A 24,233-nucleotide genomic window follows, 5' to 3' on the forward strand; every position below is an offset into this window, starting at 1 on the left:
TGGTTTCAAATGCTTAGAGTGGTCATTTCTCTGATGCGAATAAAAAGAAAAGCATGGGAGCACCTGGGTGGCTCAGTCGGTTAAGTGTCCGACTCTTGATTTCAGCTCAGGTCATGATCTCACGGATTAAACACCCAGGGCTCTGGGCTGTCATGGCAGAGAATGCTTGGGATTGTCTCTCTCCCTGTCTCTGTTTCTCCCTCAAGATAACTTAATTGATATGAGACAGCTGTCAGTGCAAAGCCTGCTTGGGATTCTCTCTCTCCCTCTCTCCCTCAAAATAAATAAACTTAAAAAAAAAAAAAATCTTAAAAAAAAATAAAAAGAAAAGCACAAAACTGTAACACAGATTTAGTTATTGCTAGGGAATGATCTCACAACTGCACAAATTATATTCCCCTTTTATTTAACTACTGAACTACTTAATATGGGAAAAGACACACATAAGATAAAATTTAAAAATCTATAATTCTATCAGTATTACATATAGGGATACTTGTGCCATGGAGTAAAATTACCAAGGCAGCACCATACACAGTTAAAAAAATTACTAAATCTCAAAAAGTATACAAGTAAAGATGTGTTCTTAAAAACAGTCAAATGATGGCACAAAAATAGATGCTAAGATCAATGGAACAGAAGAGAGAACCTGGAAATGGCCCCACAAACGTATGGCCAACTAACCTTTGACAAAGCAGGAAAGAATATCCAATGAATAAAAACAGTCTCTTCAGCAAGTGATGTTGGGAAAACTGGACAGCGACATGCAGAAAAATGAACCTGGACCACTTTCTTACACCACAGACAAAAATAAACTCAAAATGGATGAAAGACCTAAATGGAAGACAGGGAGCCATCAAAATCCTTGAGGAGAAAGCAGGCAAAAACCTCTTTGATCTTGGCCACAGCAACTTCTTACTCAACACGTCTCTGGAGGCAAGGGAAATCAAAGGAAAAATGAACTATTGGGACCTCATGAAAATAAAAAGCTTCTGCACAGTGAAGGAAACAATCAGCAAAACTAAAAAGCAACCAACAGAATGGGAGAGGATATATGCAAACAACATAGCAAATAAAGGCTTAGTATCCAAAATCTATAAAGAACTTATCAAACTCAACACCCAAAAAACAAATAATCTGGTGAAGAAATGGGCAAAAGACATGAACAGACACTTCTCCAAAGAAGACATCCAGATGGCCAGCTAACATGAAAAAATGTTCCCTCCACATCACTCATCATCAGGGAAATACAAATCAAAACCACAATGAGATACCACCTCACACCTGTCAGAATGGCTAACATTAACAACTCAGGCAACAACAGATGTTGTCAAGGATGTGAAGAAAGAGGATCTCTTCTGTATTGTTGGTGGGAATGCAAGCTGGTGCAGCCACTCTGGAAAACAGTATGGAGGTTCCTCAAAAAACTAAAAATAGAACTACCCTATGACCCAGCAATTGTACTACTAGGTATTTATCCAAGGGATACAGGTGTGCTGTTTTGAAGGGACACATGCACCCCAATGTTTATAGCAGCACTATCAATAATAGCCAAAGTATGGAAAGAGCCCAAATGTCCATCGACAGATGAATGGATAAAGAAGATGTGGTATATGTGTGTGTGTGTATATGTATGTATGTATGTATATATATATATATATATATATATATATATATATATATATATATATATGATTACTCGGCAATCAAAAAGAAGGAAATCTTGCCAATTGCAACTATGTGGATGGAACTAGAGGGTAATAGGCTAAGTGAAATTAGTTAGAGAAAGACAAATATCAATATGACTACACTCATATGAGGATGTTATGATACAACACAGATGAACATAAGGGAAGGGAAACAAAAATAATATAAAAACAGGGAGGAGGACAAAACAGAAGAGACTCTTAAATATGGAGAACAAACTGAGGGTTGCTGGAGGGGTTGTGGGAGGGGGGATGGGCTAAATGGGTAAGGGGCATTAAGGAATCTACTCCTGAAATTAGTGTTGCACTATATGCTAACTTAGATATAAATTAAAAAAAAAAAAAAAATTAAAAAAAAAAAGCACATTTAACAGTATAGTCTAAGTTCAGACCTTCAGAAGGACAGTCTGGTAGCATATATTAAAATGTCAAATACGAATGCTGAATATGAATACCCTTTGACCTAACAATTTCTGTTCTGAGTCCCCAGAGAAACCACTGTGTATATGCAGAAAGAAATATGTACCAGATGTTCCCTGCATCATACCTTGTAGCAAAAAAACTGTAAGAATCAAACCCACTCCCCATCCAAAAAAAAGTCAAAAGATTCAATGGTGGTTATAGTGAGGATGAAGCTACCAATGTCAGAGGCACGTAAAAATTAATAAAATTGTTTTATCAAATATGAGAGTAAAACAAGCAAGCAATCCTTCCAACTAATATTTTATATAGTGTATAAAGTACAGTTTTAAATATGGACACATTACCAATAAAAATAAAACTACACACTGATCTTATCTGCATCTTTACATAAGTGTATACATTCAAATTGCACCCTTCAAAATTTTTGAAAATATTTTCTAGGGGCGCCTGGGTGGCGCAGTCAGTTAAGCGTCCGACTTCAGCCAGGTCACGATCTCGCGGCCCGTGAGTTCGAGCCCCGCGTCAGGCTCTGGGCTGATGGCTCGGAGCCTGGAGCCTGTTTCCGATTCTGTGTCTCCCTCTTTCTCTCTGCCCCTCCCCTGTTCATGCTCTGTCTCTCTCTGTCCCAAAAATAAATAAAAAACGTTGAAAAAAAAAATTTTTAAAAAAGAAAATATTTTCTAATTGGCACAATCGGGGAACAACCTCTGGTCTGAAACCACCTTAAATGGTAACTTCAAAGTACACTGTGACAGAGCCTAAAGTAAGTTATGGAGAAAAAACTTTTAATACTTTCCATCTAAATGCATTTTAGCTTGTAAACTAAAGACAGTTGAAAGTACTAAAATATTATTACAGGAAAATTAGAATGGAGAATTATAAAAAAAAAACAACTAATTTTTAAAAATTTTATTTATTTTTGGGAGAGAGAGAAAGAGAGCATGACTGGGGGGGTCGGGGTCAGAAAGAGAGGGGGACAGAGGATCTGAAGAGGGCTCAGTGCTGACAGCAGCGAGTCTGATGTGGAGCTCGCACTCACGAACTGGTGAAATCATGATCTGAGCTGAAATCAGATGCTCAACCAACTGAGCCACCTAGGTGCCCCTATTTAAACTAATTTATTTCCATTTACCCTCTACCTACTGTTATCCCTTCTGAGGGATAACCTGGTAAGAGCCTGGTTTTTAATAATATACTGTAAACTTCTAATGCTAGTTCCTCAGTATTTCTTAGACAATACTTAGCATTTAGAAAGCACATGAACTTACGTGCTGGTCTTTTAATTCCCCCTGACATCCATAACAAAATCTGAAAAAGAAAGTTTAAGAATTATTTGTTAGGGACTCACTTGTTAATACAGTTCGGCAAAATCTCAGTAACAAGAATCCTGTAATTAATAAGTAATTATCTTTACATATGACTTTTATGAGAAAGACAGAATCAAGAATACCAATAATTTAAGAAAATTCTAGGGGCGCCTGGGTGGCGCAGTCGGTTGAGCGTCCGACTTCAACCAGGTCACGATCTCGCGGTCCGTGAGTTCGAGCCCCGCGTCGGGCTCTGGGCTGATGGCTCAGAGCCTGGAGCCTGTTTCCGATTCTGTGTCTCCCTCTCTCTGCCCCTCCCCCGTTCATGCTCTGTCTCTCTCTGTCCCAAAAATAAATAAACGTTGAAAAAAAAAAAAAATTAAAAAAAAAAAAAAAAGAAAATTCTATAGTCCCAAGGTCATCTCACAAAGGAAAATTCTACCTTAAAAAATTTTTAACTTTTCAGATAAAGACAGGTATCATGTTTTCACTCATAGGAGGAAGTTGAGAAACTTAACAGAAGACCATGGGAGAAGGGAAAGAAAAAAATATGTATCTATACAGTTACAGAGAGGGAGGCAAACCATAAGAGACTTTTAAAGAGAACAAATGGAGGGTGGAAGGGAGTGGGGGATGGGGAATGGGTGATGGGTACTGAGGAGGGCACTTGTTGGGAGGAAGCACTGGCTGTGGCATGGAAGTGATGAACCACAGGAATCTACAACCGAAGCCAAGAGCACACCATATACACTCTATGTTAGGTAACTTGAAAAAATATATATGTACTTCATTATATTTTATACAATTATATACATAATTATATATAAACTGGAAAAAAAATTGAATCACTATGATGTGCACCTGAAAATAACAGGATCTATGTCAATTATACTTCAATAAAAAATTGTTTTGGCTAAAAAATAAAAAATAAAGTCGTAAGAAATATTTAATTTTATTTTCATCAAGGTTAAATATGAACACACCTTTCCTACTGGGATTCTGCCAGGGAATTAAGCCCTACAGAAAATAATCTGAATGACTATTTTGCAACTCTCCTGAAGACAGCAGACAGCTGGTACAATTCTAGGTGGACAGAAATTAATTTATGTGTGGATGCCTAAGTGCTTAATTTTCAAGGAATGGTTTAAAGAGTTACAAGATCCCAAAACGGGGCACCTGGGTGGCTCTGGCATCTGACTCTTGATTTAGACTCACGACCTCAGGGTTTGTGAGTTCCAGCCCTGTGCTGGGCGCCATGCTCATAGCATGGCACCTGCTTGGGCTTCTCTTTACCTCTCTCCCTCTGTCTCTCTGTCTCTCTGTCTCTCTCTCTCAAAATAAATAAATAGACTTAAAAAAAAAAAAGAAAAGAAAAAGTTCGGGGCACCTGGGTGACTCAGTCAGTTAAGCAACTGACTTTGGCTCAGGTTATGATCTCGTGGTTCCCGAATTTCAAGCCCAGTGTTGGGCTCTATGCTGACAGTGCAGAACCTGCTTGCTATTCTCTCTCTCTGTGCCTCTCTCTCTCTACCCCTCCCCGACTCTCTCTCTCTCTCAAAATAAATAAATGAACTTAAAAAAAAAAAAAGAAAAAAAAACCTTACTACAAAAAAATAGAGGCCCTCTCCCCATCCACCCCACTACATTTCCAGTTCCCCACTTGCAAAACTTTTAAGTGTTTGACAGTTACCTACGCTTACAGTGAGATCTCGTTTTTTTCTGGCATTGGCTATAGACCTCCTACTATGGGAGATGAGAATTTAATTCTCTTTCAACCTTCTTGAACCAACAGCATGTATACACACAACTAATTCTCAATTCTTTCTACGTAAGGAAATCATTTTGAATAGAACAATATTAAATGTTTGGTTTTATTATGACTACATAATATTCAGCTGAGTCATGTAATAAAACTCTTCTTCAAAATATTTCTTGGGGCACTTCGATGGCTCAGTTGGTTAAGCCTCTGACTTTGGCTCAGATCATGATCTGGTGGTTCATGGGTTTGAGCCCCATGCTGGGCTCTGTGCTCACAGCTCAGAGCCTGGAGCCTGCTTTGGAGTCTGTGTCTCCCTCTCTCTCTGCTCCCCTCTGCCCTTGCTCGTGTTCTGTCTCTCAGAAATAAACATTTAGAAAATAATAATAAAGCACATTAAAAAAATATTTTCTTGCTGGAGGCATCAGGGTGGCTCAGTTGGTTAAGCATCTGACTCCTCTTGATTTCAGCTCAGGTCATGACCTCACGGTTTGTGAGATAGAACCCTGCATGGGACTCTGAGAGCAGATTCTCTCCCTCTCTCTCAAAATAACTAAACTTAAAAAAATATTTTTTTTCCTGGAGTTAATAACTATATTGTGGTCCACAACCTTAGTTTTCTATGTAATTATCACCAACTCAGCCCCAACCTTTCCCTGAGAAGTCTCAAAGCCTTCTCTGTGTTCGCCTCCATCAGGAATTCGTCCTCCAGGTGACATCTCTCCTGGCTGGAGCATTCAGACCTTCTCCAAATTGGATTATTTATTCTCCATATCTGATACATAAGTGTCATTCTGTAATCTCCCCTTAGCATCATCCGAAGGCTTTCTTTAGATAAATATTCCTATTCTCTTCTGGTTACTCTCTTTCTCAGTTCCTTGGAAACATCTCTTCCACAGCTTCCCCAGAAAGTCTTGTTTTGCGGCCTTACAAGTCTGAAAATGTCTTTATCCTACCTACATTTACTTGATAGGTTTGCCAGGTATGTAATTTAGGTTGGTAACAATTGTCACTCCAAACTTTGATGGAAATTGCTCCCTGGCAGCATCCAGTATTGCTGAAAAGCAAAATAATTTTAATTCCAGATTATGTAACCTAACTTTCCCTCTCCAGAAATGCTTACAGATAGTATTTTGCTGCATATTCTAAAATTTCACAACAATAAACTTTAGTGTGGGTCTATATTTCCTAACTATGTTAGGCACTTGGCAATCCGTTTCAATCCACCAAGTTCTGTCCTTCAAAAGTAGAAAATATCCTTTAGGAAAGAAATAGCTAAAGAACATTAGACCACAGTATTAGACCTTCTGGATAAATCCTTTGGTTTTACACCACAGAAACTGGCTAAGGCTACAAATCAGGGCTTTTTTGTTGTTTTGGAGAGCTGATATATCAGCATATGACTACACTTACTATATATAGATGGGTTTAGGAAAATTAATTTCTGGAAATCCAGATCTCTCTAATAATGAGTCAATTCAGTCATAACGAAGGCATTCTACCATCTTATTCTCTGTATCAGAAGTAATCTTGCCCCTTGTACCCCAATGTTCATAGCAGCACTCTCAACAATAGCCAAATTATGGAAAGAGCCTAAATGTCCATCAACTGATGAATGGATAAAGAAATTGTGGTTTATATACACTATGGAATACTACGTGGCAATGAGAAAAAATGAAATATGGCCTTTTGTAGCAACGTGGATGGAACTGGAGAGTGTGATGCTAAGTGAAATAAGTCACACAGAGAAAGACAGATACCATATGGTTTCACTCTTATGTGGATCCTGAGAAACTTAACAGGAACCCATGGGGGAGGGGAAGGAAAAAAAAAAAAAAGAAGAGGTTAGAGTGGGAGAGAGCCAAAGCATAAGAGACTGTTGAGAACTGAGAGCAAACTGAGGGTTGATGGGGGGTGGGAGGGAGGAGAGGGTGGGTGATGGGTATTGAGGAGGGCACCTTTTGGGATGAGCACTGGGTGTTGTATGGAAACCAATTTGACAATAAATTTCATATATAAATAAAAAAAAAATTAAAAAAAAAAAAAAAAAAGAAGTAATCTTGCCCAAATTAATGACTATCTTTTTCTATGTAGTAACAATGCATTCAAACATTACCACATATAATAGATATAAATTAAACAAAACTCATATACCTTTCTCCATTATGTTCTTCTAGAGGAATCTCTTGAAAAGCATCCAAAGGAAATAAATGATGATAAGACCGTGCCAAATGGGGAGCAGACACCAAAGTAAGACCTAACAAATAAAACACAGAGTCATATTTAATAGCCTAAACCTCATTAAGACAATGGCTGAGGGGCACCTGGGTGGCTTAGTGGGTTAAGCATCCAACTTCAGTTCGGGTCATGATCTCCCGGTCCGTGAGTTTGGGCCCCGTGTCAGGCTCTGTGCTGACATCTCAGAGCTAGAAGCCTGTTTCGGAATCTGTGTCTCCCTCTCTCTCTGCTCCTCCCCCATTCACGCTCTGTCTCTCTCTCAAAAATATATAAATGTTAAAAAAAAAAAAAAACAGACAACGGCTAAAATGTGAAATGATAGGCTAAATATTTTCAAGGTATTTTTTTTTCAGGACTGCTGGTATTCATTTCTTTATTTACATGTCTCTTAAAAAGGAGATTCCAGGATGGAGTCTTACTTCTGTCACTAATTGTGTGACCTCTCTTGGCCATTAGCCAACTTATAAATGAAACAATGAAAGTAAGAGCTGTGGGGTGCCTGGGTGGCTCAGTCGGTTGAGCATCGGACTTCAGCTCAGGTCATGATCTCGCGGTCCGTGAGTTTGAGCCCCACATCGGGCTCTGTGCTGACAGCCTGGAGCCTGCTTCAGATTCTGTATCTCCCTCTCTCTCTGCCCCTTCCCCACTCATGCTATGTCTCTCTCTCTCTCTCTGTCAAAAATAAATAAACATTAAAAAAAAAATTTTTTTTTTAAAAAGAAAGTAAGAGCTGCAAAAACGTTTACCAGATCTACTGCAATGCCTTTAAAGAACATACTCATTTCAGAAAGAGAATCAGAAAACTGTTCTAGAATGCCATGGTTATTCTTAGAAATGAAGTACTGAGCATTCAATTAAAAAATATACTCTTCTCACACATTAAATCCAGAAACATAGGCAGAGCTTAATACTAACATTTACTTTAATAGCAATATATGTAAGAAGCTTTTAAAGATTAATTTACTGGATAAAGGATAGTTCGTTTCTTACCACAGATTTTACATTCAACTGGAAGTTCACAGTACTTTGCTCGACATTGTGGGCAGAAATACCCTCCTAATGTAAGTCCTGGCTCAGTGTTGCTATCCAAGTGCCTGTGGGAGGAAACATTACTTTTAAAATGATATATGACAATGTGAATGGTTACAGCAAAAGAAAGTATCCTACCCTGTAAAATCTTGAAGTTGTTTCATAGTTTACTTACACAAGGTTCATTCTTTACCTTTTTTTCTCTCTGCATTTGTTTTGAATAGTGTGCATTAATGTCTTTGTTTTCTGGGTTTTTAAAAAAGTAATCTCTACACCCAATATGGGGCTCAAACTCACAACTCCGACATAAAGAGTCGTATGTTCTACTGACTAAGTCAGCCAGGCACCCCAATTTGCAGTAAGGTATTTGAATTCACTCATGTTTTCTTCTTCAGGGACTCATCTGCTGTTAATCCCATCCAGGGTATTTCTCATCTCAGACATTTGTGTCTAGAACTTTGATTTGGGTCTTTTTTGTAATAGCTGTTTTAACACCTTAACCACTAATTCCATCAACTGTGTTGTTTCTGGATATGTTTCTGTTCAATGATTTTCTCCTTGTTATGGGTGATATTTTCATACTTCTTTGCAGGCCTGGTCATTTTTGATTGGCTGCCAGGCATTATGAATTTTATTTTGTTTTAGGTGCTGGATTTTTCTGGTATTCCCTTAAATATACTGGGGCTTTTTCTAGAATGTACTTGGAAATGAAGTATAGAATATTCTAGAATATACTTGGAAATAGTTTGATCTGTTCAAAACTTGCTTTTTAGTTCATTAGGCTGTCCATAATAGCTGTTAGTCTGGAATTAATTTGGTTCCATTGCTGTGAACACTGTTCAATGCCCATTGTTAAAAGGTTTCTCCACAATGACTGTGAGAACATGAAATATTCCCTGCCCCGTGTGAGCTCCAGTGACTATGCTGCCTGTTCCTCTTCAGTGGTTCATTCCTGGGCCTCTAGTAGCAGTCATAGGAGTGGGATAACCATAACTCAGCTGATGACTCCAGGGAAGTCCCTGCAATCCCAAGAGTTCTCTGTCCAGCCCTTTACTTTCTAGTACTGTGCCTAGAAAATTATAGCCATTTCAGCCTCCCCAAACTCTGAACTTTGTTTCTTCAACTGATCAAGACCTCCAGGCTCTGTGTGGGTTTCCCCTCCTACAATGCAGCCTAGATATTTCTTCTAGGCAGTAAGCTGCACTCACAGGGCTCACCTCATTTGTTTCCCTTCTTTCAGGGATCATTTACCTGCACTGTCTGTTGTCCATGTCTGAAAATCATTGTGTTATATGTTTTGTCTGGCAGGAGGGAGAAAAGTAAATTCAGTCCCTATGGTACCTTTATAGCTGGAGACACAAGTCTTACTTGTGATTTTTAAGAATTATTTTAACTTTGCTTTATAATTATGTAAAATATAAAGTTCTACAGTTAAAACAAGGTATGTTCAGAAAAGTCTAGGGGCCATCCCTTTGCCTTTCGCTACACACTGCTCAGGTAAACATTTTTTTAGTGTTTACTTTTTATTTCAATTAGTCTTTTTATCATTAATATAAACATACTGTATATCTAGTCAAATCTCCGCCTTCATCTTAGAGGACTGGCAGTATACTATACACTTTTCTCTACTTTGCTGTTTTACCTAATAATATATCCTGAAGATTACTCCACAGGAGTAAAGGAGATAGTCCTCACTCCTTGTTATAGCTATATAGAAGGCAACCTTTTACAAAAGCAAATACACTGCAAGCCCATATAACTTTAGCGTTTTTTTTTTTTTAACTTATAACTTATAGAAGGAATTTAAAACGTAAAAACATCATCGCTAACAGTTTCAAAGTTTTTACTTACGCCATGCTGAAAGAGGGTTTTGCATCTTGATCAGACAGAGAAGCAATGGTATGCTGAGGAAATCCTTCATAGAAGAAAATGTATTACTTTCTTTTTCCAAGCACATAGCAAAATTCTAGGACTAGGAAGCTAAAAATGTTCCTACCAGAAAGCCCACAAAGTTGTACAAAAGTTCTCTCTCCTGACTTTTAGAATGGCTTATTATAGTATGTATAGTAATACCAGGTTATAAAAAAATTAAAAGTTGAGAATATGGGGGAAAGATCGGTCCATACATATGGCCGTAGATTCTAAAGTTTGTAATTTTCTAATTCAGTAACAACACGTGCTGCTTTTTAAAAAGAAAATGTTTGTAATTTTTAAATACTTCTGACATCGTTGAGAAGTCTATTACATAGCTGTCCACTTTCATTTTATATAAGAATATACTTCTATGTTTAAAATTTTGGTATGCCCAAACCCATGTAATTTGCTTTCCATACATATTTTTTTAAGGAAGTTCTTTTTTTGATGATTATTTCTTTACTTTGAGAGAGAAAGAAAAAGCAAGCGAGCACAAGCAGGAGAGGAGTAGAGATAGAGGGAGAGAGAAAATCCCAAGCAGACTCCATGCTGTCAGTGCAGAACCCGATGTGGGGCTAAATGTCACGAAACTATGAGATCATGACCTGAGCTAAAATCAAGAGTTGGCGGCTAACATGAGGCACCCAGGCCCCCCTCCATACATATTTTTAAATTCTGAAAACAAGTCCAAGAGAAGCAGAAACCATAAAAAAACATATTTCATTACATAAAAAATTTAAGTCTATCTACAGATCAAAACAAGGAAAGGTAAAGGTAAATGGCCAAATGAAAAAATATTTGCGGCATGTGACAAAAATGGGTTGATATTCCTAAATGGCTCTAACAAATCAATTTGAAGAATACATTATTATAAGTTTAAATAACTTTAAAACGGGCGAAAGAAATGTTATCGGTAAATAAAAAAAAATTAGCCAACCATAACATTTAAAATATATTAACTGTTTATGTCAAGTATTATTCTGTATGCTTTAAGTGTATTACGTTAATTGTTGCAACACACGAGATAGACACATCATTTTACAGATAAGGAAACAGGAGAGGTTGACCAGTACTAGAAATGGACTAAAAAAAGACAGAAAAGCATTCCATCTCACTAACAGTTAAAAAATGTATATTAGCAAAGAAAACGAGAGGTGCTTGGGTGCTTCAGTCAGTTGGGCAGCTGATTTCAGCTCAGGTCATGATCTCACAGTCAGTGAGTTCGAGCCCTGCATCAGGCTCTGCACTGAGCGCTCAGAGCCTGGAGCCTGCTTTGGATTCTGTGTGTGTCTCTCTCTCTCTGCTCCTCCCCCACTCACGCTGTCTTTCTCAAGAATAAATAAACATTAAAAAAAAATTTTTTTTTAAAACACAACAAAATAAAAAAAATCAAAGGGCACCTAGGTGACTCAGTCACTTAAGCCTCTGACTCTTGATTTCTCCGTTCATGATCTCATGGTTCCTGGGATTGAGCCCCATGGGCTCTGCGCTACAACACTGAGCCTGCTTGTGTTTCTCTCTCTCTGACCCTTCCCCAGCGGCATTTGCAAGCGCTTGCTTATGCTCTCTCTTTCAAAATAAATAATAAACATTTTTATTTTTAACTTTATTTTTTAATGTTTGAGAGAGAGAGAGAGCGAGCGAGCACATATGCGTGGGAGGGGCAGGGAGACAGAGGATGGGTGGCTCAGTCAGGCATCCAATTCTTTATTTCAGCTCAGGTCATGATCTCACCAGTTCATGAGTTCAAGCCCCACGTTGGGCTCCATGCTGATAGTGCAGAGTCTGCTTGGGATTCTGTCTCTCCCTCTCTCTTCTGCTCCTCCCCATCTCGTTCTCTCTCTCAAAATAAATAAATAAACTTTAAATAAATGTATAAAGAAATCCTTTCTCATACTTAAAAAGTTTATGCCTTTTTCCATTGTAAACATGATAAGTGTTCATTATAAAAGTTTTGGAAAATATAAGAAAACGAAAAATTGTTTCAGACGATGCAAAACCCATCATTCTTCTTTTCTTGAAAAAAAATCCCTTTAAAAAAAATATTTTACTTTATTTATTTTAAAAGATTTTAAGTAATCTCTACACTTACAGTGGGGCTCAAACTTATAACCCTGAGATCAAGATTCACAGGTTCTACCAACTAAGGCAGCCAGGTGCAACCCCCCAAAATCCCTTTTAAACAATGTGATGTACCTCCCTGCAACCTTCTGTGTTTGCAGTTTGTATTACACAGCTTTGATCAAACAGTACAAAGAATTTTGTAGCTTATCTTTTAAATTTCTTAACACAATAAGAATTTTTCTATAAATGCAGTGTATTCGTACCTTTCTACCTTTAAAAATAAAACAAGGTCAGTAATGGCTGTTGTGACAGGACAACAAATGGTTTTGTTTTTTCTTTTAATGTTTTATTATTTATTTTTGAGGTACAGAGAGAGAGAGAGAGAGAGAGAGAGAGAGAAAGACAGAGAGTGAGTGGGGGAGGGGCAGAGAGAGAGGGAGACACAGAATCCGAAGCAGGCTCCAGGCTCTGAGCTGTCAGCACAGAGCCCCACACAGGGCCCAAACCCATGAACTGTGAGATCATGACCTGACCCGAAGTTGGACACTTAACCGACTGAGCCACCCAGGCACCCCGGTTTTAGTTTTCTTTTAACTTCTTTGTACTTTCCAAGATTGCTTCAACAGGATAATTTTCTCTAATTATAAAACATTTAAGTTAAAAGAAATAAATTCTTAAGCATTAAAATAAACTTGTACAAATGAAAACAGCAAGTCTAATTTGACCCCAGTCATTTTTAAATATCCATTTTACAACAACATAAAATAAACACTTACCCATACGAATAAGTGAGCATTCAGAACCTGAGCTAGCAGGTGGAGGACTGACATGATGTGTCAGCAATTCTTTGTAATGGCTTTCATCTAAAATAACATGGTATGTGCCTAGGAAGACGAAAAGTAAAAGAAAAAAAAATCAGCTTTCCAGACATGAGTATCAATTGTAATTTCTACATAATTCTGTAAGTTATACCATCTGAAAATGTACATTTTCAAAATTAAGTATTTAAGTTAAATCATCATTTTTCAAAAACCTCATTTAACTGACATCTCTAAATTGACTTCTCTAGGAATAACTATAATTACAATTTAGTTAGAGCCAAGTTATAAGATCTTTATTATTATTTTTTTAAATGTTTTATTTATTTATTTAGAGAGAGACAGATTGAGGTTGAGCAAGGAAGGCGCAGAGAGAAAAGAAGGGAGAAAAAATCCCAAGCAGGCAAAGCCTGATGCAGGGCTCGATCCCATAAACAGTGAGACCATGACCTGAGCCAAGATCAAGAGTCGGACACTTAACCAACTAAGCCACCCAGGCGCCCCTAAGATCTTTACAAAGTATTACACATTAGTGAAATTTCTAGCATTTCAAGAGTTATAACACTTCCTCTAAATACTGCCATAACTACTAAAAAGTTCTTGCATTTTGAGCTGATATCTTACAGAATCAATAATACATTTGAGATGACTATACATATTACAGACTTCAGGACATGAAGTGATTCAAATTTAGTGGCATGAAAATATCCTAATTTATAATTTTTCCCATGTTTATTTATTTAATTCGAGAGTCAGAGAAAGAGCAGGGGAAGGCCAGAGAGAGAGAGAGACAGAGAGAGAGAGACAGAGAGAGAGAGAGAGAGAATCCCAAGCAATCTCCATGCTACCAGTGCAGAGCCCCACGCAGGGCTCTACCTCAAGAACTGTGAGATCATGATCTGAGATGAGATCAAGAATTGGACATCCAACTGACTGAGCCACCCAGGCGCCCTGAAAACATCCTAATTAATCAATTGTTATTTCTTACATACTAATTATGAATAAATACTGAAGATTCTAGATATATACCACCAGTTTCACGAGCAAGTACAGTGCAAACCCGAACCTCTGCAGACAATCCGATAACAGACACTCTAATTTTAGTTGCCTTTAGGGTCTTCATAAAATCCACGTAAATGGAGCATTTGGGGGGGAAGAAAAAAAAAACATGCAAGAATTAATGTGCTTGAAAAACAAGTTTCTGAAAACTAGTAATAAATTCACTACAGAATTCTCCTCTGGCTTTTATTATAAAGAAATGTACTGATTCTACCTTGATTAGATCATAGATATTAGATGGATCACAAGTTGTGAGGCTGCTAAAGATGATTAGCACTTCTCTACTTGTATGTCCAGGCATGTGTCTACAGAAAGATAAAACATGTTCCAATTAGGAGTAGATTAATTAATTTACCTAGAAAAAATAGTATATGTGGTTTATTTATTTAGACTATTGTTTTAACACCGCAAAGGAATGAATTGCGAGTATACTCTACGTCAATGTAAATTTTTCTAAAGTTAGCTACACAAAAAATTCATTCATTCATTCCATAAATACTGACTGAATACTGTTTTTAGGTTCTGGGGATAGAGTAATAAGCAAGACTGAACAACATTCCTGACATCATGAAGCTCACAAACTAGTAGATTCATTTCATACAAAGTCTAAAGTGTACATTGGAAAGTATGAAAATACCATATAGATCGACTTTAAGGTGTATCTTGACAAGAGTAACATACTTCTTTTTTACACTTATTGATTGACTTATTGATCAATTTATCTATCTATTTATTTATTGAGAGAGTGCACAGCAAGCAGAGGAGGAGCTGAGGGAGACAGAGCATGAGAGAGAGGGACGAAGACTCTTAAGCAGGCTCCACACCCAGCACAGAACCCAGCGCAGAACCCAGCATGGGGCTTGATCTTACAATCTGAGCCAAAATCAAGAGTCAGATGCTTAACCAACTGAGCCACCAAGGCACCCCAACATACTTCTTTTTTAAGGCTATAATTTAACCTCATATTTGATTCAGACTCACAGTACTCACAAACAGTAATTTTTGTGTATCAATTACACAATAATTCATGGGACTTTAAGATGTGATGAGCTGTCTTCCACTCTACTAAACAGATTTTTATGCTTTTGGGGGGCAAATTTGTCAGTTATTTCTAGCTTTCTTCCTTTTATCTTCATTGTTGGGCTGATTTCATTTGTGGATGTTGCTATTGTGCCTACCTTTAATATGGCTATTACCTCCTCACCTATTTCAAAACTAGAAAAATATCTATTATATAAAAGTACAAAAACCAGGACGGACAATCCAGGAATAAAATATATGAGCTAATACTAACTGAATATTTCTATTAGGGTCTTAGCTACATTCCACATACTTGAACTTGCTGGAAAAGTGTGCTGGAAAAAGTATATTTGCAGATATACTACAAAACAAGAAAGGTCAATAAATGTACAACAAACTCACAATTAATTTCACATTAAATTCCATATATAATCAATTGTCAAAAAAACATTTTCCATCAACATTTTCTTTGTACTAATACTGCTACAGTTTTAGTTATATTTTTCTAAAATCTTTAAGAATCTATCTTACCAGCTAAAATGTAAAATAAAAATTACAAATCAATACCACACTAAACATCATAAATGACATTAGATATTTCTCTTAGTAAGAGTTTCGTTACAGCTCAGTTTATGGACACACATATCAAAACATTATCATCTCAATTCACTCAAAAAGCTTGAAATGAATTATAAATAAAAAAATGTAAAATACCAACTTTAGAGTTTGCATAGCCATGCTTAATGAGTTATAGAGAGATGGTTCTCCATGGCAGGTCATATCTACAGCTTTCTTCAAAGATGTAATGTGTTTCCTTGGGTTTCCTAAAATAGAAATGTAATAATCTACTTATAATAAAATTTTATTATACATTATAGAAATTTGTGTTTTCCCTAAATTTACTTATCCATGTTGTTAAAGAACAGAATCTCAGTTTACATTTTTATAGCAAGTGAATCTTTTATGAGGAATGTTTGTTACATAAACTTTTACTTCATATTGAAAAATAGAATAAAAATAATCTGCTTCTATCTATTAGCACACATTTTTTTTTTTTCGAATTTAAGTAGGCTCCAAATCCAACAAGGAGCCCATGACCGGCTTGAACTCACAAAACTCAGATCAAAACCTCAGCTGAGATCAAGAGTCAGATGCTTAACCAACTGAGCCACCCAGGTGCCCCAACACACATTTCTTTTTAACATGGGGCTTGAACTCATGACCCTGAGACCAAGAGTTGCATGCTCTACCAACTGAGCCAGCTTGGCGCCCTATTAGCACATACTTTAAATATTATTAAAGGGCACAACTTTTTACTTTTTTCCTTATTTCATCATTTTAGAAACTCATACATTTTAGCATTTTAACATCTCTGAAATCACACTGTGTCTTACAACCAGTGGCAGCCAGGCAGCATCACTGCCTGGTTACATGTGAACCTATGAATGGCTACTGATATGTTGTGCCAACTGCATTACATACACTGTCCTATTCATGTTCAGTTTAACTGCCATTTAAAGTGTTTCTAGGGCCCTGGGAGGCTCAGTCTGTTGAGCATCCGACTCTTGATTTTGGCTCAGGTCATGATCCCAGGGTTGTGGGACTGAGCCCCACATCAGGCTCCGCGCGGAGCACGGAGCCTCTTAAGATTCTTTCTCTCTCTCCCTCTGCCCCTCTCCCCTGCCTGTGCGCTCTCTCTCTAAGATAATGTAATGTAACATAACCTAAAGTGTTTCTAAAAAAGGTTATAATGCAAAAGGTGATATTTTTATGTAGAAAGGCAAAGAACAGAGCAGTGAAGTATAAATTTATTATTAGTGAAGCAAAAATGCATTGAGAGAAGAATGACTGTAATTTCCTATTTTTATTCAGGGGATAAAAAAGGAATTTTATATGACCTAAGAAAGGAAGATTTCCACAAATAAACACAGCTGTGTTATCTTCTGTTACTGAAGAAACATGTGAAAAGATGGTCTATTTCATACCAAGCAGTACATATAAAGTGAGGAGAAATTGCCAAGTTCTTGAGAATAGCTATCAGACATGTCAAATTATCAAGGAGCTAGTGTAAAATATAATTTTTTTCTTTTTTTGGTATGAACAATTTACATTATCATCAGATACTATGTCAAAGTTTAACTGCTAGAGTGTTTCCTTCTTGATGGCTCATAAAATAAAGGCATCTTATAAATGATGTAACCTGAGATTCAATGAAATACAGTTAGACATTTTCTATTTCAACACGGTCTTCACTTTAATGAAAACCAAAACATTATTAAGTTGATTTTATCATATAATTCATCCAACTACCTCCATACTGTTGAACAATTCTTCCCAGTTTGTCACTAGTATATTTGTAAAATGAGGCTTTTTCTTTCATAATGTTTCCTAAGTATATATTACAAGGAACAACCATTTTTATGGCTTTTCCCAAAAATGTTAAAAAATTAATCAGCCCATAAGCACTATAAGTACCAGTCAGTTTCTCCGTGGTTCAACAAGCAGTATACTGCTTCTCAAACTTCATTCTCCTCATTGAAAAAACATAAAACAATTAAATGTTGTTGAGTGGTTTTGCTTTGTTTTTTGATCATTTGTTTGCCTAAATATTTTTTTTTTAAAAGTTTATTTCTTTTGAGAGAGAGAGACAGAGTGCATGTGGGGGCAGGAGGCAAAGAGAGAAAAGGAGTCAATCCCAACAATCCCAAGCAGGCTCCATGCTGCCAGTGCACAGCCTGACACGGCGCTCAATCTTATAAACCGTGAGATCATGACAGAGCTATTTAGTTTTTCTTTTTATTCTGGTATGAATTATCTGTCTTCTTTGTCCATTCATCTCCTTGGAGCTTCTTGGTGTTCTTATTTATCTAAATAGGTTTTAAAATACTAAGCATTTGCCATTATTTAATATATTTTTCAAGTATTTATTCTTGTAATCATAAAATTTAAAAAATGAAAATTACCAGGGCATTGGGATGGCTTAGTCAGTTAAGCACCCGAGTCTTGATTTTGGCTCAGGTCATGATCTCTCGGTTCCTGAGTTCCTGAGTTCAAGCCCTGAGGCAGGCTTTGTACTGTCAGCACAGAGCCTGCTTGGGATTCTCTGTCTCCCTTTATCTCTGCCCCTCCCCTGCCTGCACACATACACACACACACACTCTCTCTCTCAAAAATAAATAATAAAGATTAAAAAAAAAAAAAGAAATAGTGGTACCTGAGTGGCTCAGTCAGTTAAGCGTCCAACTCTTGATTTCGGTTCAGGTCACGATCTCAAGGTCAAGGGATTGAGCCCCGTGTTGGGCTCCATGCTGAACATGGAGCCTGCTTGGGATTCTCTCTCCCTCTCTCTCTACCCCTCTCCCTGATTAGCATTCTCTCTCCCCCTCTCAAAATAAATAGACGTGAAAGAAAGAAAGAAAGAAAGAAAGAAAGAAAGAAAGAAAGAAAGAGAAAGGGAAAAAGAAAGAAAAGAAAGAAAGAAATGCAAAGTACCTTACTAGGTCCAAATTCCTCCTTTCGTAAGTGAGAAACAAACCTAACAAGTTAAATAATTGGCCACAAGACAAACACCTACCCAGTGGCATGACCAGAACTTAAACCTACATTTCCTGGCTCTCCATCCACTTCTCATTCTACCATACCATACAAAATATTTTGTTCATCTCCTACTATATTGTGAGTACAGGAAAAAAGCCTACTACATTACTGTCAGTGTGGTTTATAACAGTGATTCTAATCAGAGAGACAAAGTGTGGTTTATAACAGTGATTCTAATCAAGAGACAAAGGGTGCCCTCAAGAGGCCTATCAGAATATTGAGAGGATTTTTTTAATTAAAAAAAAATTTTAACGTTTATTCATTTTTTAGAGAGAGAGAGACAGAGTGTGAGCAGGGGAGGGGCAGAGAGAGTGGGAGACACAGAATCCGAAGCAGGCTCCAGGCTGTCAGCTGTCAGCAGTCAGCATAGAGCCCAACTCGGGGCTCAAACCCACAAACTGTGAGATCATGACCTGAGCCGAAGTCGGACGCCTAACCGACAGAGCCACCTAGGCTCCCCTCCTGAACTAACTTTTAAGATGATAAAATTCAGTTAGGCATGCCATATAAGCAGAAAAACTGAGTTATTAACAATATCTACAATTCAATTTTTAAACTCTTTATTCTTTAGAGGTTTAAATTAAAAAAAAATATTTTTAATGTTTATTTATTTTTGAGAGACAGAGAGACACAGTGAGAGCAGGGGAGGGGCAGAGAGAGAGAGGGAGACACAGAATTTGAAGCAGACTCCAGACTCTGGGCTGTCAGCACAGAGCCCGACATGGGGCTCAAACCCACGAACTGTGAGATCATGACCTGAGTTGAAGTAGGTCGGCCAACCGACAGAGCCACCTAGGCGCCCCTAGAGGTTTAACTTTTAAAAAATCAATTTTGGGGCGCCTGGGTGGCGCAGTCGGTTAAGCGTCCGACTTCAACCAGGTCACGATCTCACGGTCCGTGAGATCGAGCCCCGCGTCGGGCTCTGGGCTGATGGCTCAGAGCCTGGAGCCTGTTTCCGATTCTGTGTCTCCCTCTCTCTCTGCCCCTTGCCCGTTCATGCTTTGTCTCTCTCTGTCCCAAAAATAAATAAACGTTGAAAAAAAAAAAAAAATTTAAAAAATCAATTTTAAGACTAAGTGGATTTTTAGAATGGTTACAATAATTTTATCTTAATTCTTTCGAGATAAGACTGTATGAATCTTAAACATTTACATTCACTGCAGTAGTATTCATTACTGTACAGAACTCAATTTAAAACAGTTCATCTTAAATACCAAGAGTTTAATGGAGGATTTAATGGAGGGTTTATTAAGTGTTTCACAATGAGAGTATAAAAGAAGTCTTCATTTTACTTATTAGGCAACCTTATAAACAGGGTTACAAACAAGGTTGAGTAAATAGAGCCAAGTCCTTGAGTCCTGTGAAGGTAATTTTATGCATACCTGAGAGTTCGGTCAGTTTTTCAGCTCTTTTACTCTTTGTTACAATTATTCCAATCTCAAAATAAAAACAAAAATGATCATTAATTTAACAATTTATTTTTTCTTGATAAGAATGTAAATAACCTGAATTAGTAATTACAAAAGAAACAAGAGAAATTTTTTCTCATGATGGCTTTTGACATAAATTTAGCTATGATTTCACTGTACATTATTTAATTTCTAGAGTTACTTTACTTTTCACTGACAAATGTACCAGAAACTGGTACACAATCTGGATCACTTAATAATCTACAGAATGTATGCCCAATGTTCTAAAAATAAATTATAATTGGCAGTAATATCAGGAATCTAATTGTGAATTCTATCACTTATCTACATACCTGACTAATAGGATTTTGATCAAAATACTCTTCTACGAAGTATTCCAACAACTGTATAAAGAAAACAAAAACACTAGATAAGGGCAAAATAATAACCATACAGAACATGTTTGGTGAAACCTATTTATCAAGCATCACTTTATGATTTTTAAAAAATGCTTAGTAAAAATATTAAATGAGAGTAAGTTTAAAAATATTAAAAATAAAAATCACAACACTAAATAAGCCTGAATTTAAAATGGTAGATGGTGAGACAGAAACAATCTAAACATGGAAAGATCCAATGAAGCCAAACACAGGAGAATGAGCAGAAGTGGGGATGGGTTTTGACAAGTTAGGAATAATCTGAATATGTTTATAAGCTGAGGGGACTGATTTGAATTAAGTCCAGAGACAGTGAAAATTCGGTAAGGAAAAGGGATAACTGACTGACAAAGCAAGATGCTGACTGGAGTAGGAGGATAGAAATTAAGAGCATAAATAATTAGCTATTTTGGCGTATCATTTTTCAAAATGATGTGGTAGCACTTCTACTTATAGTTTATAACTCAAAAAAAATTACATTCTTTAAAAAAATTTCTTCATGGGAATGTACGATATTTACTCAGGGGAAGAGGATAGAAAGAAAAAGAGTGACCAAGTTCCAGGGCACTCCAGCATTTGAAAATTGGAGAGGAGCCTGAGAAGCAAATCAAGAGACGATCTATAACCAAAGTCAAAAGAAGAATGGGTGGGGTGCCTAGCTAGCTCAGTCCTTAGAGAGTGCAACTCTTGATCTCGGGGTCAAGACTTCGAGCCCCAAATCAGGGGTAGAGTTTACTTACAGCGTGCGCGTGCACGCGCACACACACACACTAACCAAAAAACAAAAGAGGGACACCTTTCAGGGAGAAGTGGTCAACTGTTTCAGTTTCTGATAAAGATAAAAAGGCACTGAATTTCACATCATGGAGGTTATGGTGGACCTTTAAAATGTAGTCGTGAAGACAACATTCCAATTGGAGTATGTTAAAGAGAGAATGCTGTGGATATTAAACTGTAGAGAGCTGACTAATACTGGAATAAGCGCACACAAATTCACTAAAAGAGAAGGTAAAGGACAAATCTAATCTAGTAAATTTTAAGAACTTGTGTACAAAAAATGGAGCAGAGGATTCTGAAGAAGAATGGCTTCTCCCTCACCCTACTCTTCTGAAGCCCCATTCATGACTCATACAAGTCCCGCGAAATTTCACCAATACACTTGCTTTTGGGAAAAAGTAAAGAGAAGAAGTATTCTTATTTTTTCCCTCTTCTGCCAGAAATTATGAATGCATAGGGAAAGAAATCAAAAACAGACTTTCCTTGTCGGAAGATAACAATTCAAACTTCAGGCTTAATTGGGGGGAAGAGTTCAAAGTATGGGAATATCTCCTCATGGAAATGCATTACATCCTCCCTTCCTTGCCCATTAGTTAGCGTAAACAAGAAACAGGACAACATAATCTCAGAAGAGAAAAACGGATACCCAGAAACCCAACACAGCCTGCACGCCACCCAAGCTGAGCTCCCTCCTTGCGTGCACACCACTCCATCCCAACTGCTATTCTCTTAGATCACGGAAAAGTGCATGAAATACAAAACACCCAGGCTAAAATTAAGCATTAGAAAAGAAAAGATGATCCACATAAAAATCTGTTCATGAAGGTTCACAGCAGTATTATTCATAAAGGCCCCCAAAAGTGGAAATAACCCAGTGTTGTATATAATGGAATATTGTTTGGCAAAAATAAAGACATGAAGTACTGAAAAATGCTACAACACAGATGAATCTTGAAAACATTATACTAAGTGAAAGAGTCAGTCACAAAAGATGACATGTTGTATGTTTCCATTTATATCAAATGTTCCAAATAAGAACATCTATAGAGACAGAAAGCACATTAGTGGTTGCCTCGGCCTGAGATGGATTGGGGGAAAACAGAGGGTGACTGTTAAATGGTACGGGGTTTTTTTTTTCTTAGTAATAATAAAAATGCTCTAAAATTGACTGTGGTAATAATGTTGAACAACTGTAAATTTACAAAAAACTTTAACAGTATATTTTAAATAAGTTAATTTTATGGTATGTGAATTCCATCTTAATAAAGCTATTATAGTAAAAAAAATTTTTTTATTTGAGAATTCAGTGTCCTTTCCCACATTTAGTATAAATAAGAATGATTTTACTATACCTTTAAAGTACAAGTCAATCTATTTGGCTTTAAATCTTGGTCTTCCATTGTTCTTGATCCATCTACAACCACATAAAGATGACGCATCTACCAAAAAAAAAGGTAGACAATTCAAAAATGAAGACAATTTTCAAAAACATTTTTGACCAAGAAATAAAAATGTCATTTACTATTTACATATTATACACACACACACACACACACACACACACACACACACACACCACCTTTTTTTTTTAAGAGTCGGGGTATGTGTGGGCGAGCGGGGGAGAGGGGCAAAGGGAAAGGGAGAATGTTAACCAAGCTCCATGCCCAAGGTGGCGCCCAAGGAGGGGCTCAAACTCACAAACCCATGAAATTATGACTTGAGCTGTAATCAAGAGTCAGACACTCAACCAATTGAGGCACCCAGGGAGCCCTCTTAACTTATATTTTTTTTTTTTTTTTTTTTTTTAAATTTTTTTTCAACGTTTTTTTATTTATTTTTGGGACAGAGAGAGACAGAGCATGAACGGGGGAGGGGCAGAGAGAGAGGGAGACACAGAATCGGAAACAGGCTCCAGGCTCTGAGCCATCAGCCCAGAGCCTGACGCGGGGCTCGAACTCATGGACCGCGAGATCGTGACCTGGCTGAAGTCGGGCGCTTAACCGACTGCGCCACCCAGGCGCCCCAACTTATATTTTTAATATATTCTTTTAAAAGGTCTGTTGACTTAGTATTGTTTATTCTGTCAAGACAAAATGTTTCTGTAACCCAGCTAGTTCTGTCCTGGTAAAGAAAAAAAAAAAAATAGGGGCATCTGGGTGGCTCAGTTGGTTGAGCATCTGACTTTGGCTCAGGTCATGATCTCACGGTTCATGAGTTCGAGCCCTATAACGGGCTCTCTGTGTCAGTGAAGAACCCGCTTCGGATACTCTGTCTCCCTCTCTCTCTGCCCCTCCTCCACTCGCTCTCTCTCTAAAATGAATAAACAATAAAACAAATTATATAAAAAAATTAACATACCATTCCAAGTCGAACCTGTCCATGGTGCTCAAACACTCTGTTAAAATTATGCAAACATTTTAATAGAATGTCCTTTATTACCCCGAAAATCAATATAACTTTTCAAGTAACCTGAATTTTTTTAGTGAAATAAATTATTAACTTAGGGGATCCACATAATTACAGGCATTTGGATAGTCCCTGAAGACCCAATTCCCTGCTGAGATGCTAGGTTGCTGGTTCCTTCCCCCTATTCAAGAGTTTAAAGGTCAGTTTCCCTGGAACACAGCTGTAATGAAATACTAAAGAGTGGGCATAGGTGGAGAGAAAGACTTAAAGGAG

At 37.3% G+C, this 24,233-nt stretch overlaps 1 protein-coding gene across 3 annotated transcripts in view; it reads right to left on the minus strand.

The window, feature by feature from the left end:
* LOC112860353 (general transcription factor IIH subunit 2) overlaps positions 1–24,233 on the minus strand; it is a 36,438-nt gene that overhangs the window by 698 nt on the left and 11,507 nt on the right. For all 3 annotated transcript variants that reach the window (XM_086699453.1, XM_025923663.2, XM_086699460.1), the window contains exons 4-15: positions 23,913–23,949; positions 22,907–22,993; positions 20,694–20,744; positions 20,314–20,368; positions 16,053–16,158; positions 14,529–14,619; positions 14,285–14,372; positions 13,214–13,321; positions 10,311–10,374; positions 8,421–8,524; positions 7,347–7,449; positions 3,398–3,437 (exon numbers count right to left, since the gene is read on the minus strand). In XM_086699453.1, the coding sequence (XP_086555579.1) occupies positions 3,398–3,437; positions 7,347–7,449; positions 8,421–8,524; positions 10,311–10,374; positions 13,214–13,321; positions 14,285–14,372; positions 14,529–14,619; positions 16,053–16,158; positions 20,314–20,368; positions 20,694–20,744; positions 22,907–22,993; positions 23,913–23,949 (934 nt within the window). The remainder of the gene's footprint in view (positions 1–3,397; positions 3,438–7,346; positions 7,450–8,420; positions 8,525–10,310; positions 10,375–13,213; positions 13,322–14,284; positions 14,373–14,528; positions 14,620–16,052; positions 16,159–20,313; positions 20,369–20,693; positions 20,745–22,906; positions 22,994–23,912; positions 23,950–24,233) is intronic.

The sequence above is a fragment of the Puma concolor genome, chromosome A1 (assembly GCF_028749965.1).
Source record: "Puma concolor isolate L17-30 chromosome A1, mPumCon1.1.hap2, whole genome shotgun sequence".
Taxonomy (NCBI): domain Eukaryota; kingdom Metazoa; phylum Chordata; class Mammalia; order Carnivora; family Felidae; genus Puma; species Puma concolor.